Raw genomic sequence first — 16,722 nt, forward strand, 5'->3', positions numbered from 1 at the left:
GAAAGAGGGAGGAGCAGGAAGGGAGAGATATGGTGAGAGAGTGGGAGAGAGAGAGAAAGGAAGAGGAGGAGGGTAGAGGGACAGAGAGATGGAGAAAGAAAGGGAGGAGGAGGGAGAGAGAATAAACATGGTTTAATTTTAAAACTGAACATTTGAAGAATGATGAAGCTTCGAGTGTTTTAAAAGAAAAAGAAAACTGTCATGTTTTTACTTTTCTATAAACTCACTCAATGAGAAAATGAAAATAAACTTTACCTGTCAATCAATTAAAAATATATGATTATTCAGAGTTTTGAATCATGATTACGTAACTATTAAAGTTCTAATTTAAAGCCTTTTGTACATTTTCTTCTCAGCCTCATTTACCAGAACATGATTGGTCAGAACAGGTCACATGATTCAATTCAATTAATTCAAAACAGTTTAGTTTAAGATACATTTTTATCTTTTTAGGCCCCGTATAGACCTGGTTGGGTCCTTACATAGTCCTGGTTTTGACCTGGGGTCTTTCCACGAAATTGGTTAGCTCCATAATACAGGCTCATATGAGTTTGGTTTATGGGGTCAAAATGGATATAAAATAAGACGGTGTCCTCCTTAAAGATATAAAGCCGCCATAACAGTGTTGTTTTCAAAGGTCTTTTCTTGTCCAGATAAAACAGACATTAGGATGTGGGTACAGTAGCTCACACTAGAAACATGCCCCAATGGAAACTAGACTAGACCAGAGTAATCGTTGGCAGAGAATACTAGACCAGAGTAAACACTGACAGAGCAGAACTAGACCAGAGTAAACACTGACAGAGCAGAACTAGACCAGAGTAAACACTGACAGAGCAGTGGAAATGGATCATACATAACAGAGGAGCAGTACCTTGAGTTTTCTGCGAGCGTTGAACTTGCGGAGACACTCGACGGTCTCCTGTCTGTGCATCATAGACGCCACTGTGGACCGGTGCTGAGAAAGAACATAAACATGAACACACATTATGTCAAGTGCTTACTTAAGACTTAAAATGCACTACTGAATAACTATACGTTTTGCTTACCTACATTTCTACAGGGAGAGCCCAATGAGAGCGCTCTGTTAAAACCACAGACTGTATAAAGGTGAGTGACGTCACCCAGTGTTCGGCAAATGAAGCTCATCGAGGCTAGCAGTTATAGGGGCCAATTTGGAGCTTTGTTCCATATTTTCGATCAAGTTTATCAAAATAACCAAAGCAACAATACGGAGCGAGGCTGTTGAAGGTAACGCCCCTTCCCGCCTGCACTGCTGGTTTCACTTTCTAACTAGTTAGACAGTGACTAACTGACTAACTGTTGGCTAATGCTAGCTAGCTTGTGACTGTAATGCTATTTGAGAGGGACTTGTTTAACAGCACAAATCAGATCACCTGTTGGAGTTCAGCTAAGTCATCTCTTTATGGTCAGATTGTGTTGAAACAAAGCTCAGATCAAAGTCTAACAGAGCTTCAGACAGAGCAGTGCTTATAGTTAGCGTCACACTGCCAGGGAATGTTGGTGACATCAGAACCTGAACCCTAAACGACTGAAGTAGTGGGTGGGGCTTGTACTTACGCAGACCCATGGGTGCTTCAGAGCCTGCTCCGCGGTGATCCTCTTGGCCGGGTTTATGGTCAACATCTGGTTGATGAGGTTCTTTGCCTCTGGAGTCACCGTGTCCCACTCCGGAGATGGGAACTGAAGAAGAGAAAGAAAAAGAGAATGAAACGGAGTGAAGCAGCCAAAGCTCTCCACCCAGACCTCTCCATCCAGAATGTCTCGTTAGAAGTCATTATAAAGATGACATCAGTTTCCTCAGTCAGGTCAAAGGTGCATCAGGGCAGCTTTTTCTGCCCCAATTTATATTCAAATTATTCTATGCATAATTTGAAAAAGAAGTCTAAAGATGGGCTTCCCCCTGATGGGGGGGTCCGACACTTTCCCCATGGAGACGTTTTGTTTTTAGTTAGTTACATAGAGCAGCTTTAAATACAGATGAGGTAAATAAGAGGAGGAAGAGGAGGAGGAGGAGGAGGCATCTGTGAGTTTTTTCAGGTATTCATATTTAGTGTATTAATTATATATGAAGAGGAGAAGGGAAGGAGAGAAAAGAAGAAGGGGAGGAGCCATCTTGTTTTTTGTGGGACAGTGCAGAGTTGATTATGGAGAGATTGAGGCAGACCCTTCTCGGTCTCTCTCACACACACACACAGACACGAGCATGCGCACACACACACACACACACCCCCACACACCCCCACACACACACACACACACACACACACACACACACGCGTGGGTATGCAGACACAGACAGACGGGAGAATGCAGGCACACACACGCACGAGCACGAACACACATGCATGAACACACACACACAAACACACACCGACGCACGCATACACACGCACGCATGCACACACAGACACACGCACAAACACACACACTCACACACACCCCGCCTCTGCAATGCGTCAGAGTTCGACAGGATCAATAGCTTTGGACCAATTGGACTCTATTAAACATTCAAAAAGTGCTTAGCAAACCCCTGCACTGCACCGGCACAAACAGATACACCGGAGAGAGAGGGAGCGAGACAGAGGGAGAGAGAGGGAGAGAGGGAGGGGGAGAGGGAGGGAGAGGGGGAGGAGACGAGAGAGAGGGAGGGGGAGAGGGCTACAGAGGCAGAAGACAAGCGACAAACACACACACCGGAGAGGGGGAGATGGAGGGAGAGAGGGAGGAGACGAGGAAGAGACGGAGGAGGCACTGAAGAGAGGGAGAGGGAGACGGAGGGACAAACACACAGATATACTGAAGAGGGGGAGAGGGAGGAGACGAGGGAGAGAGAGAGGAGACGAGGGAGGGATGGAGGACAAACACGCAGATACACTGGAGAGGAGGAGAGGGAGAAGATGAGGGAGAGAGGGAAGAGACGAGGGAGAGCGGGAGGAGACGGGGGGACTGAGGGAGACAGAGGGACAAACATACAGATACACTGGAGAGGAGGAGAGAGGGAGGAAACGGAGGGAGACGGAGGGACAAACACACAGATACACTGGAGAGGGAAAGAGGGAGGAGACGAGGGAGAGAGAGAGGAGACAAGGAGGGATGGAGGACAAACACGCAGATACACTGGAGAGGAGGAGAGGGAGAAAATGAGGGAGAGAGGGAGGAGACGGGGGGACTGAGGGAGACAGGGACAAACACATACAGATACACTGGAGAGGAGGAGAGAGGGAGGAAACGGAGGGAGACGGAGGGACAAAGACACAGATACACTGGAGAGGGTGAGAGAAGATGAGGGAGGAAGAGGAGAGGGGAAGGGGGAGAGAGAGAGGAGACTGAGGGAGATGGAGAGACAAACACAGAGATTCACCGGAGAGGGGGAGATGGAGGGAGGGAGAGAGGGATGAGACGAGGGAAATAGGGAGGAGATGAGGTACAAACACACAGATACATCGGAGAAGGGGAGGGAGGAGACGGAGGACAAACACACAGACACACTGGAGAGGGGGGAGAGGGAGGAGACGAGGGAAAGAGGGAGCAGATGAGGGAGAAGGACGGGGAGAGAGAGGGGGAGAGGAGGAGACGGAGGCACAAACACACATTGGAGAGGGGGAGAGGGGGGAGAGGGAAACACAAGGAAACACAGGGAAAGGGGGAGGGAGGAGACCGGGAACAAATACACCTGAGAGAGGGAGGGAGGGGGAGGGGGGGGAGACAAGGGAGACAGGGAGAGGGGGAGGAGACAAGGGAGAGGGGGAGGAGACAAGGGAGACGGGGAGGAGACAAGGGAGACGGGGAGAGCGGGAGGAGACAAGGGAGACGGGGAGAGCGGGAGGAGACAAGGGAGACGGGGAGAGGGGGAGGAGACAAGGGAGACGGGGAGAGGGAGAGGAGACTTAGGGATAGAGGATGGGGATGGAAGGAAAGGGGAAGAAGTGAGAGAGAAGAAGAGTGAGAGAAGGAAAAAAGGAAAGACTGAGACAGGAGGATATGAGAGACAGAGATGGTAAAATGAAAGAATTGAGAGAAAGGAGGGGTGAAGAAAAATAGACAGAGGAGAGAGGGATTGAGAGACTCAGCCTTACGTCGTACGCGCCGGCCTTGATCTGTTGATAGAGTTTGTGCTGATCCTCGTCCCAGAACGGTGGGTATCCCACCAACAGGATGTACAGAATAACGCCTAAAATGGACAAGAGATGTGTCAGAATCACACGAGCTCATCAGGTCTGACACCGAGACCACGCCATTTCAGGAGAAAACTCAAGGCTCCCAAGCTTTACTTTCAAATCATTTTCCAGGAATTTTTCAGGACTTCTCCAGGACAGTTTTAGTTACACAACAGCAAAGTGTGAAGACATTTTCAAGGACAATATAATACAGTTTCCAGGACATGTTTTTCAATGTCTGGAAAACAATTATTTTCCAGGTTTTCTAGGACGTGCGTGAACCCCGAACCTCAACAGCACAGCTGCATTTAAAATAACTTCATTGCCCCCCTCCCCCAAAAAAAAGAAAAAACGATGTCAGGCGGACTCCGTACAGTACAGTTGGAAATCATCATCAGGAATTTTTGAATATTTATGTGTGCATTTGTATTTGTATATTTATATTATTTATTTTTACTAGATTCTGTTTCATTCTAGTGAATCTTTATGTAACGTCTTAAACTCACCACAAGCCCAAATGTCCACAGGTTTTCCATACGGATCTTTCCGCAAAACTTCAGGAGAAAGATACCCAGGCGTCCCGGCAAAACCTACAAACAAATAAACAAAAACACACAGTTGAAAAGATCAACGACAAATTCACGTCACACAGGCCTGTCAATCAAACTCACTGTAAATGTTATATTCAACCTCGTCTTCCCCTTAGAATTATTTTGACTTTTTTGTGCATTTGAGAGTTTGATCAGCAGAACAACAATTTTCACATTTCTTTGTGCTTTTTGAGCCTGACTCAAACATTTTATTATAAATGCGTTGCTATGACAGTGTTTTGCCTGTTCATTTGCCAGCGTTCTGTATAAGATTCGATGTAATGCCAAGTTCTGTTCTGGGTTTACTCTCTGCAGAGCCAACATTTCTTCTTCAGAGTTTAAAATATTTATACATTTTTGTCATTTATCCAAGTTTATTTGAACCACATTTTCTACACAAAATACTTTCCAAAGTGCTGCACATTTAGAACCAAAACACTGAAGCATTATCAGAACATGGCACCAAAGCATTTCAAAATTACACAAATGTCCATCTCTGTTTTCCACATAAAATCATCTGAAAAATAACTTCTACTTGACTGACGCTTCCTCGTTTGTCTCAGGGGCTTCAGACTCATAGGTCGAATGAGCCAATCATGTGTGTTGAATTTTTAATGCAGGAAATGTGGAGGGTTTTGTGAGCGTCTGGAGTTATGGGCTAAAGTGGACGAGGACAGAGCAGAGACGAGATGAGCAGAACAGAGCAGAGACGAGCTAAAGCACCGTGTCCTCTGCTACTGATGTAGAAGCCGACCATAGACTGTGTAAAGTAGTGGACTAAGTGAGTGTGATGTCACTCAGTGTCGCCTTCAATCAAATGAAGCTCATCGAGGCTAGAGCAGTTAGAGGGGCCAATTTGGATCAGAGTTACACATTTGGAATCATATGTATCATAGCAACCAAAGAGCCAATCCGGAGCAAAGATGTTGAAGGCCCCTTCCCGCCCGCACTGTTGGTTTAGCAGGGAGCAGGCGCTTAGCAACACTGTCAATCAAGCCTGTTGCTAATGCTAGTGGGAGCAACCTAGGGGAAAGAAAGTGCCTGATGTGTCTGTTATTAATGTTCATATCTAGATTTACAGACACAATAGCTAAATAAAAAAACCAGGATCATGTAGAGCAGGTTAATACGAACATTTTAAGACTAAAATGACGAGTCTGACAGCAGCAGTTACAGAGAGAGGGGACACATTTTACAATGTGTGTGAACTGGAACCAGAGTCAATGGAGCTCGAAGTGCGCCCATGATCATTTCCTATTTGGAATGCAGCAGGTTAGCTGTGTCCATTCATACATACAGCCTATGAAGCCGACTCAAAAGTATGAGCAGAGAACCAGCCTGGCATAGCCTAACCTAGCGTAGCCTAGACTCCTGATAAAGATGTTTAGCTTTTCATATGAACAAGTCAGGACTCCACATTGCTTCATTCAGACGTATTATTTAAAGTCGTTAAAACAAGTTTTAGGTGTGAACACTTCATTATTACTCATTACTTGTAGCATGTTTTTCCCTTTCCATTGTAGCACATTATAATTACACTTAAAAGTGCACTATGGAACTTCTCCAGTGGAAAAACTGCCACCCGCTCGTTTCCATAGAGACATTATCAACAAGTAGGTCAAAATTACAAGTCATCCAGATGTGTTTTGTGAGTGTTGTCACAAAATCATTTAAAGTAAGTACAGAAAAACAAGTTCAATATTACAGGTGTTTTGGGCCAATATTTTTGAATGTGTTCACTTTTCTTAATAAAATACATGTAATTAACAAACAAAAGTCGAACCAGGTCACCTATGATGTAATAAGATTGCATTTATGATATTCTTTAAGTAAAAATAATGGAACATTGCGAAATTATTATGAGCCAAGAATCACATAATGAACTGTAAGACTGAGGTGAGAGCCTTCACCTTAGTTTTGACATTTCATTAAATTGCTAATTGCTATGGCAACGCTCGTCTTTTTTTTCAATCATAAACCCATGGATCGGTTTATTTTTTTACTCCGTAGACTGAAATGTAATATGACTTCTTCTGTTGTGGCCTGAATGATCATGATAAACATGGCGGCCAGCGCTGGTTTGAACTGTGAACTCAACATTAGCTAAAGTGCGGCACAAATGTAAATACTGTTTATGTTTTAATGACCCGCGTTTATGTTCTTACCAAACCACGCCTGCTGGTCCCCTTGCACCTCGATAGCAAGGCCGAAGTCTGCTAGCTTCACCGCCGCTCCCTTCATCTTACTGGCTAGCAGCAGGTTTTCAGGCTGAGAAAAAAACAAAAAAACAAATCAAGAGACAGACACTAGCTTAGTCTGTATAAAAGAAGTGCTATGAGTGAGAGTGACGTCACCCACAGTGTTCAGCTCCAAATGAAGCTCATTGAAGCTAGCACTTATAGGAGTGAATATGGGAATTCCAAAGTCCATATTTGGAATTCTACACATTCTGCACAATTGGTTTAGCTGAAGTGGGCAATTAGCAATGCTGTCAATCAAACCCATTGCTAACACTAGCGGGAGCGAATTGTCTTATTAATGTTCATATGTTGATTTACAGACACAATAGTGAAATAAAAACTCCTGGCTCATGTAGAGTAGGTTAATACGAACACTAAAACTAAAATGACGAGTCTGACAGCAGCAGTTACAGAGAGAGGGGCCACAGTTTTTACAGAGAAAGTGAATTGGAGCCAATGAGGTGGCTAGCAGGTTAGCCATGTCCATTTATATAAACAGTCTATGGACAGACATCAGTGACCAAAACAAAGGAGTGAGGAGTGAGAGACAGTAGTGACCAGTGGCACTCGCTCTGATCATATTTATAAGTGCGATGTGTTTGAAAACAGCTCTGCGCGAAAGAGGGGGAGAGGTGTGAAGAGGAGATGGGGAGAGAAGAGACATGGAGAGATAGAGAAATAGAGAGAGAAATGAGATTGGAGAAAACTGAAGAAGTAAGAGATTGGGGATGGATGAGCAGGAGAGGTGTGAAGAGGGGACGGCAGAGAAAGAGAGGGGCTGAGAGATTGGAGAGAGGGGAAGAAAAGAGAGAAAGAGACTATGAATAGAAGTATCTATATAGAAACTGAAAGTTGTATGGTTGCTCATTTAAGTTAAAATTTACTCTTTTATTTATAAAACAAAAATGACGAAACTCACCCTCGTTTGTTAGATAACAACAGTCTTCAAGTAACAACAGCTTTGTATAATATATTATATAACACAGAAAGAAAGAGGGAGAGGAAGGGAGGGGGGGGTGGAACGCACAGAGACATGAGAAAGGGAGAGGAAAAGATGGAGAGAGGAAGAATGGGATAAAGGGAGAGTGTAAGGGGTGGGGTGCACAAGGAGAAAGGAGAAAGAGTAGGAGAAAAAATGGAGAGGTGCAAGAGAGATAGGAGATGAGAGAGAGATACAGAGAGAGAGAGAGAGAGGCTCAGTCAGGAGAAAGAGAGAGAAAGAGGGGTGACTGGAGAAAGAAGGAGGAAGAGGGTGAGAAAGAAGAGAAGGAGAGAGAAAGAGAGAGGGAAGAGGGGTGGGAGAGAAGGACTGCTATAAATGAGGGAGGAGGGGTACAGCAGACAGACAGAGATTGAGGGAGGTAAAGGAGGGGTAAGTAGGAGAGAGTGAGGGAGGGAGAGAGCGAGAGAGCGAGCTATGAGGAAACGGGAGAAAAAGCCCTTATATGGGCATGGGTCGGTAGCCATGGAAACCGCTGGGGAGCTGTTTAAAGCTGCAGACTGCACGCTAAATGGAGAGAGCGATGAGAGGAGAGAAGAGGAAGAGAGAGAAGAAGGAGAGAGAGGGACAGAGAATAGAGAAAAGGAGAGAGAGGAGAGGAGGAGAGAGAAGAGGGGAAAGGAGAGAGAGAAGGAAATGGGAGAGAGACGAAGAGAGGGGGAAGGAGAAAGAGGGAGAGAGACAGGAGGAGAGAGAGCGGGAGAGAGAGGAAGAAAGTGGAGAGAGAAAGGGGAAGAGAAGAAGGGCCGTGGGACATAAAGGCCCACTCAGGATAAAAGGGGGACAAATCTGAGCTGTGATAACGCTAACTGTGCTAAAGCTAACAATGCTAGCTTCTCTGTCGCTAATAACGCCTCCCCCAGACACGTATACAAGAGAAAGGACTGAAGAACAGGCATCTGGCTTAAATGCAGTTGGAGTTGGGGGTTTAGGGGCGGGAGATGCAAACAACAGACAGAAAAGAGAGACACAGATTTAAGAGAACGAGCAAAACTGTTGTAGTTTTGAAATGAGTGACGTGACGACTTCATCATCATCAGGAGTTTAACAATGACACAGAGTCAAACATTTTGACTTTTGATCAACTCTTACAAACATGTGCCTCTTCAGTAATCAGCTTCTCCATCCCTCTCTCCCCCCTTTCTCCTCTCTTTCCTTTCATCCTCATCCTCCCTCTCCTCTCCCCTCCTCTCTCTTTCTCTCCCCTCTACCCCCTCTCTTTCCTCCCTTTCTCCTCCTCCCTCTCTCTTATGTCGTCACTGGGGTTGTCGTGGTAACTCCCCTCTCCCACCAAACCCTGCTCTTGGTTCATTACGGAGCGAGTTTACCCCAGTCAGCTCTGAGCGTGCGGCGGCCATATTGTCTGTAATCCCCCGTGTCGTTCTTTTTGTGCCTTCGTCATCACTCTCTCACGTGCTCATGAGTCACCGTTATTTCAAACACGAGCCAGAGCCAGAGCCGAGCCGCACGCGCAGATACGAACAAGGTTAGGGATAAAGAAAAGCTTTGGGAATGATATGGGAATTACAACAGGAAAAATAACATTTACTTAAAATAAACAAGGCTGGGAATGTTCGTTAAAAAGGGACTGTGTGTCTCCTGCCTCCTACAGTTTTAAAAGAGTTCTACAATCCCATCTAAGCCCGTGTCCAGAGCCTTGACCTGCAGATAGAGACACATACAGGTGTGTCTCATTCTCAGTTTATGGACAGGCCTCATGTTCAGAACCTCCAGATTCACTCACTGAGCTGATTGGCTGCAGGTTTGGGGTTTAGGTAGTGGTCAATCAGATCAGAGAGACATTTAAGGTTTAAAATGACTGGATTTCAGCTTTGAAACTGGCAACGCAAATGAGTCATGTGAGGCTCATTCTGTGTTCTGATTGGATAATCGTCGTGAATCATAACTCCAGATTATAACGTGAACAAGTCGACTAGTGTAAAACTCTTCTGATGAACTCTTACAAACACGTGCTCGCCTCTTCAGTAATCAACCTTTCCATCTCCCCATCTCTCTCGCCTCCTTCTCTCCCTTCTCTTGCTCCCCACCCCCCCTCTTCTCCTTCATTTCCTCTCTCCTCCTCCTCTACCCATCTCCCCTTTCTTCCTCCCTTCTAATCCTCCCTCTCTCCCCTCCTCCTCCTCTCCCCCCTCCATCTCTTCCCTATTCCTGCCTCTCTACCTCCCCTCTCCTCCTCGAACATGTTTACGTTGTATCTGGGGACAACGACGTCACGTTTATGAAACTTAAAACCAAACTCTTAAAGCTTCATAATGAACATAAACAAGTGGAATTTTAATAACTGCCATTTAAAACAAAATCAAAATCAATTAAAAAATCTTTCTTAAAGTCAGCTCCAAATTACACAAGTTTACAAAAACACCCAAACTGATCCCTGTCCATTTGAAACCTGAATTCACTGAATGCTGTTTGAATCCCTGCAGACCTGCTCCTCTCCCGTCTACAACGCCGGCCTCCATTTTAGTTTTGGACTTTATCAAATCAAATGAATTAGAATTCTCTTGAAGGAAACCTACATGAGACGTGCAGAAAAGCTTAAGAGCCAAAAAACAGAGATGAGAGAGGATGCTGCAGCCAGACTGAGCGTTGCCACGGGAGACGGGGAAAAAGAGGTGTGCGGTTGTCAACGGCAACGGGCATCCACTCACCTTGAGGTCTCTGTGCACAATATCATGCTGGTGGATATGATTGACACTCTCCAGGATCTGACTAATGCAGTGGCTACAAGAGAGATAAAAAAGAGAGAGGGATGGAGGGAACAGGAGAAAAGGAGAGAGAGAGATGGAGGGAGAGAGGGAGTGAGAGAGAGAGCGTTACTATCACATTAAAAACATTAGTTTTAACAGTACTTTTTTCCCGAGGCATCTCTAGAGAGGGGGTATTTTACTAGGGTATTAAAGGGAGGTATTTATTTCTATGGGGTATTAAAGAGGAGGTATTTAGTAACATATTTAGGTCACCATGTTTCCTTTTATTGTTTTGAAAATGCTATATTCACCCAAAACAACGTATTAACAAGTTTTGTAAGTTTCATTTTTCATTTTTGATGCTCTGAGTCTTCCCTCTGTTTGCTCTCTGTGCTAAGTCACTCCCCCTTCAGAGCACTGTCACAACACAATCAGCTGCATCCCACTAATGACAAACCTGATGTGATGTGCAGTTGTTTCAAGTTGCCGTGTACAGTTGTGCATCAGGTTTTTCTATATTTATGGAGAATTGTCTTGTGGAGGCTTGTGAGGGGAGCCTTGTACTGCTAACTGTAAGGAGGGTTCAAATAGGGTCCGGGAGAGATCGCTAGATTACTCAAACATGCATGGATGACATCTAAAACCTCTTCTGACATGTTTTTGATGTGGAAATAGCATAAGAAAATGGGAGAAAGCTCCAAAAAAGTTAAGTTTGCAGAATACTCCCTCTAAGTTTTTGTAAGTATGGAATTTAAAAATTATTAAAATATTGAATCCCTTCTGTCTAATCCACCCAAACACCTCAAGCTATGTTTCTGTATTTGTGTGAAGTAGTGTGCAGTGAAGGAAGCCAAAACATACAGATTATCTGAGAACATCTGGGAACATTATGCTGAGGGCCACAGCAGAAGATGGACGTCATCCCCAGAGTTTTAACACAGACGTAATAAAGGTGTAGTTTAAAGAATCGATATAGTGAATCTGGTGTGGGAGACTTTAAAACCAAAACGTCAATACTCTCCATCCCAGGAGCAATTTTAATAATAGGCCTGTCGATTCTGCTCCTCTAACACGACAAGCACCAGAACTGTGGGACGAGCCAATCACAACATGGCAGAAGGGCGGCGGGCACAAGGGCACAGGGGCACAAGGGCACAGGGGAACAAGGGCACAAGAGCAGAAGAGCACAAGGGCGCAAGGCCACAAGGGTACAAGGGCTGAAGGGCACAGGGGCACAAGAGCACAAGGGCGCAAGTGCACAAGGCCACAGGGGTACAAAGGCTGAAGGGCACAAGACCACAAGGGTACAAGGGCTGAAGGGCACAAGGGCACAAGACCACAAGGCCACAGGGGTACAAGGGCTGAAGTGCACAGGCGCACAAGAGCGCAAGTGCACAAGGCCACAGGGGTACAAAGTCTGAAGGGCACAGGGGCACAAGGGCTGAAGGGCACAAGGGTACAAGGGCTGAAGGGCACAGGGGCGCAAGGGCACAAAGCCACAGGGACATAAATATTTGGAACACAGCAGCTAGCAAGTTCGCTGTGTCCATTTATATATACAGTCTATGGCTTTACATCAAGGAACCACTCACCCATTCACACACATTCATACACCAGTGTACACAGACACTGAGGGTGAGGGGGGTTAAGTGTCTTGGCCTTTGGATCAGTGGATAAACACTCGACCAACTGACCTACTGGCCAATATAATCTTATATCTTAATAATAATATCTTCTTGTCAGTGTTTCCCATCGATTTTGTTAAAAAATGATATTAAAATGTTACATATCTACAGCAAGACGTTTTTATAATCACTCTAAAAAAAACACATAGATTTACTTGATTTAAACCAGAAGTCGTAATGGGTGTGTAACTGTAACCGTGACTCAGACTGTACTATTGCACAACCTTTAGCAGTTTGTCAAAATTTCCTAAGAATGCATGATGTAGCTAGCCATCACCTAGCTAGCCTACGCGGTTTTATCATCTCTTATTGTGTCAGCGAGCGTGGAGGAGGTTACTAGGTCAATAGTTCATATTGCGTTGGTGGTTATGGGTGACATGTTGAAAATAAAAGCCTCCCCCCGGTGCCTAATCCAATTGTTAAGCCTCACGCCTCGTACGTAAAAGAGGGAAAGGTCCTTGTATGGCATATTTATATCGATGGGGCATCTTTAAGAAGGTGGCTTAACTCATTTAATGCACAGCTCGTATCGACTGGTTTGAAAAATGGCGGAGTGGACAATATGGATGCCCCAGAGGTCAAATATATATAATCGAACAGACAGACCAGTCACTTAAGAAGATTTGAGGACATGGAAGACAAGGCTACTGCTCTGGTCAGGTCAAAACATGATTAAAGGTGTTAGATTATACAAAACTGACTCTAGTGAGCTTTAATACATGTTCTAATGTGGTTACCTCCTCAAAGACATACCTGGAGTTGTGTTTTGTTTCATTCACTTGTTTGAGTGACACTTTATTATTAGTCTGTCACATCTCCAAAGCTCAAAATGCTCTGATCCACCTTGTGATGTCATCAAGTGGTAGTTTTCAAGTTAACAGCTCCTTTTACCTTCAATTCCAGGGCTGAAATTAACCAAATGATTCTAGTGAAGGTGTGTGGAGTTTAAAAACACAGTGGAGCACTTCCTGCATTACCACATGATGACATCACAAGATGGAACAGAGTGTTTTCAGTTTGAGAGAAGAACTCAGCATAAATATGCAGGATTTGTGTTAAACATGTGTGAATGAAACAAAACACAGCTCCAGGGGTGTTTATGATGAGGAAACATTAGAACACAGACCAGAACATAGAGTAATATGGGCCCTTTAAAGGTGCACTATGAAACCTTTCTGGTAAAGGGTCCGCCACCTGCTTGTCTCCATGGCGATATTATTGCTGCGTCTGGAATGCTGGAATACATAATATTAAAATTATATGTAGCTTAAAAACATGCATTCTTGTTGTAAGTGGACTCGTCTTGCCACAGATCTGACCTGTAACTTGGACTAATGGCGTCAATTGCTCGCCTCCATGCAGATAAACACATTTAATGCCATACATTGGGACATCCCAAATATAAAACTTTTTTTCTTGAGGTCAAAACAAGTCCACTGTGTTCTGCCTGCATGTGATCAGAGAGCATTTTATTGTCCAATAATCAGGAAGTGCATTGTTAGCATGCTAGTTATTGTGAATATTTACCATTTATGGGAACATTTTTATACAGAGCTTTTCCACCTTCAAGGCTCAAAGCACTTTACATCAAGGAACTGCTCACCCATTTACACACACATTCATACATCAGTGTACACAAACACTGGGGGTGAGGTTGTTATGTGTCTTGCCCAAGGACACAACAGCATTTATCAGTTGGAGCGGGAATCGCACCGCCAATCTGTGGATCAGTGGACCTGACCGCTCAACCAACTGAGCTACTGTCCACCACTTCTGCTCTCTGAGAGTTGTGAAAAGTGCCTATAAACCAATTTCTGTGAATTATTAGAAGTTCTGAATGCATAAGGTAAGCGAGAAACTAGTTCTGTTTTAGTGATAAAATACTATCGTGACAGGTACCAAAAACAAATCTATATTATGATGGCACAACCAGATGTTTTCAGACTAGCTTCCTGTAATTATCTGAACAATTGGTTGACTAAATAATGCAGTGAACTGCGTCCTGATTGGTTTGTTGACATTGCTGAGCATTTCCTGATAGGAACAGGGAGCGACCTGACAACACAACAGGAAGTGAGCAAAGATCAAATGGGGATTTTAAAGATGAAAATAATAATATTGTGAGAAGGTTTGTCTATAAATGTGTTTTGGTGTAAACGTTTTGGGAATTAATGCGTTCAGCTACAAATGAAGCTCATCAAGGCTAGCGGTTATAGGGGAGCTAAGTTGCATATTTGGAATTAGACCGAGTATCATAGCAAACCAAAGAGCCAATCCAGCCTTTGAAGGTAATGTCTTTCTGCCTACACTGTTGTAACGCTAGCAGGAGTGACCTCAGGCAAAGAAGGCGCCTGATTTGTCTGTTATTAATGTTCATATCTTGATTTACCGTTACAATGGTTGATACGAACATTTTAAGACCAAAATGATGAGTTTGACAGCAGCAGTTACAGAGAAAGGGGCCGCAGTTTTTACAAAGAACGTGAACTAGAGCCAGAGTCGATGGAGCCGGAAGCACGTCCATGCTCACTTCCTGTTTGGAACGCATCGGGTAGCAGGTTATCTATGTACCTTTATATATGCAGTCTGTGGCTTGTCATATATTAAAAACTTCATAGTTTGACGAAAAGAAGCCAATCTGCATCAGCCGATCTCCATTTGGTCCTGTTCATTATTGGACCTGATATTCTTCCCACTGCAGGGGTGTAAAGAGCTGTGTTTGCTCTGGTGCTGCGACTGTAAAACTCTTAATATTCTTGATTTGATTATGTGAGTCTCTAGTGTAGGTCAACTGTAGATGTATTTATGGATCATTATATTAATTTCAAACTCTATCTGAGCTCTGTTGCTCTGGTCTGATTCCTGCGCTGTTGCTCTGTTGCTCTGGTCTGGCTCCAGTTGGGTTTTTGCTCGTACCTTGCGTCCGCTTCACTGTAGTACTCTCTGGCTACTATGTCTTCAAAAAGCTCTCCGCCCGTCACCCTGCGAGACATCAAAAAGAGAACGAAAAGAGGAGAAGAGAAGGAGACATAGAGGAGAGAGGGAGAGAGAGGCAGAAGAGCGCGAGAAAAGAATGAAAAAAATATAATACAAGATGAATGTGACATAAAAGAAAGAGACAGGGAAGGGGAAAAGGGAGGGAAGAGAGAGAGAGAGAAAGAAAGAGAGGACAGACGTACAAGGGTGTAAGATAGAGGAGATATGTAAAGAGAGAGAAGGAGAGTGATGGAGAGAGGGGGGATAAACAGAATAAATAGATATGACACAGAAGGATGAGACAGAAGTGAGAGAAAGAGGGTGAGAGACAGGGGAGAAGGAGGGAGGGAATGAGGGAGGGAGTATGATGGATGTGACATAGAAGCATGAGACAGGAGAGAGAGGGAAAGTGGAACGAAGAGCACAGGAGGGGAGAGAGAGAGCGAGCGAGGGGAGAAAGAGAGAAAGAACGGGAGACAGGAGAGGAAGAGAGAACGAGACAGGGGAGAAAGAGTGAGAGAGCGAGAGAGGGAGTGAGAAAGAGACAGAGGAGAGAGAGGATGATGTTAGCAAACAGCCAAACCGCAGTCACGCTCCCAAATAAAATGTCAGAGTGTGTGTGCTGGGATTCATCACATTGAGGGGACGCAAGTCTGTACACATTCTGCTTATGAGGACTTCTGCTCCTGCTAATTTTCAGGTTAATGCTAATGCTAACGCTAATGCAGACAACATCAGGTCCGCATGACGTACAGTTGGGGTATCCATATTTCCCCCGGAGAGTTGCATTATGGGTATGGGTTGGTTAAAGGCGCCGTACCTGATTTTTTTTCTCACGTATTTGAGCAAAATGTGTCTCTCCAGTACAGATCTACTGTATAAGCAGCTCTTGAGGTCAAAATAAGTCCGCCGTGTAGTGTCTGCATTTAATTAGGAAGCGTTTAATTGTCAGATGATCAGGAAGTGTGTGTTAGTGTGCTAGTTGTTGTCAAAAGTGCTTATGAACTTGTCATGGTGAATAATTAGGATGTTCAGAATGCATAAGGTCAGTGAGAAGTAACTTTGGACCAAACTGTTTAAAATTAACTAGTTCTATTTTTTCATGTTTTTAAGATGATAAAAATTAGGTAGGTGTGTGCGTTAGTGTGTGTGTGTGTGCGTTTGTATGTGTGAGTACATGTGTATATACACTCACAGGTCAAAGACGAGGTAATGAAAGCCCTCCTCTGAAATGCTGTCATGGAGCCTCACTGCGGAAACACAGAGGAAACAGTTTGACAACAGTTAGCATTGTTAGCATCATTAGCAATATAGCACAACTGAATGAAAAAGGCTGCAGTTA

At 44.3% G+C, this 16,722-nt stretch overlaps 1 protein-coding gene across 29 annotated transcripts in view; it reads right to left on the minus strand.

The window, feature by feature from the left end:
- LOC117387839 (calcium/calmodulin-dependent protein kinase type II subunit gamma) overlaps positions 1 to 16,722 on the minus strand; it is a 75,980-nt gene that overhangs the window by 29,385 nt on the left and 29,873 nt on the right. For all 29 annotated transcript variants that reach the window (XM_055229344.1, XM_033985425.2, XM_033985435.2 and 26 more), the window contains exons 4-11: positions 16,576 to 16,630; positions 15,321 to 15,386; positions 10,681 to 10,753; positions 6,937 to 7,039; positions 4,688 to 4,771; positions 4,101 to 4,195; positions 1,582 to 1,704; positions 875 to 958 (exon numbers count right to left, since the gene is read on the minus strand). In XM_055229344.1, coding sequence (XP_055085319.1) covers positions 875 to 958; positions 1,582 to 1,704; positions 4,101 to 4,195; positions 4,688 to 4,771; positions 6,937 to 7,039; positions 10,681 to 10,753; positions 15,321 to 15,386; positions 16,576 to 16,630 — 683 coding nt within the window. The remainder of the gene's footprint in view (positions 1 to 874; positions 959 to 1,581; positions 1,705 to 4,100; positions 4,196 to 4,687; positions 4,772 to 6,936; positions 7,040 to 10,680; positions 10,754 to 15,320; positions 15,387 to 16,575; positions 16,631 to 16,722) is intronic.

Source organism: Periophthalmus magnuspinnatus, chromosome 19, assembly GCF_009829125.3.
Source record: "Periophthalmus magnuspinnatus isolate fPerMag1 chromosome 19, fPerMag1.2.pri, whole genome shotgun sequence".
In the NCBI taxonomy this organism is placed as follows: domain Eukaryota; kingdom Metazoa; phylum Chordata; class Actinopteri; order Gobiiformes; family Gobiidae; genus Periophthalmus; species Periophthalmus magnuspinnatus.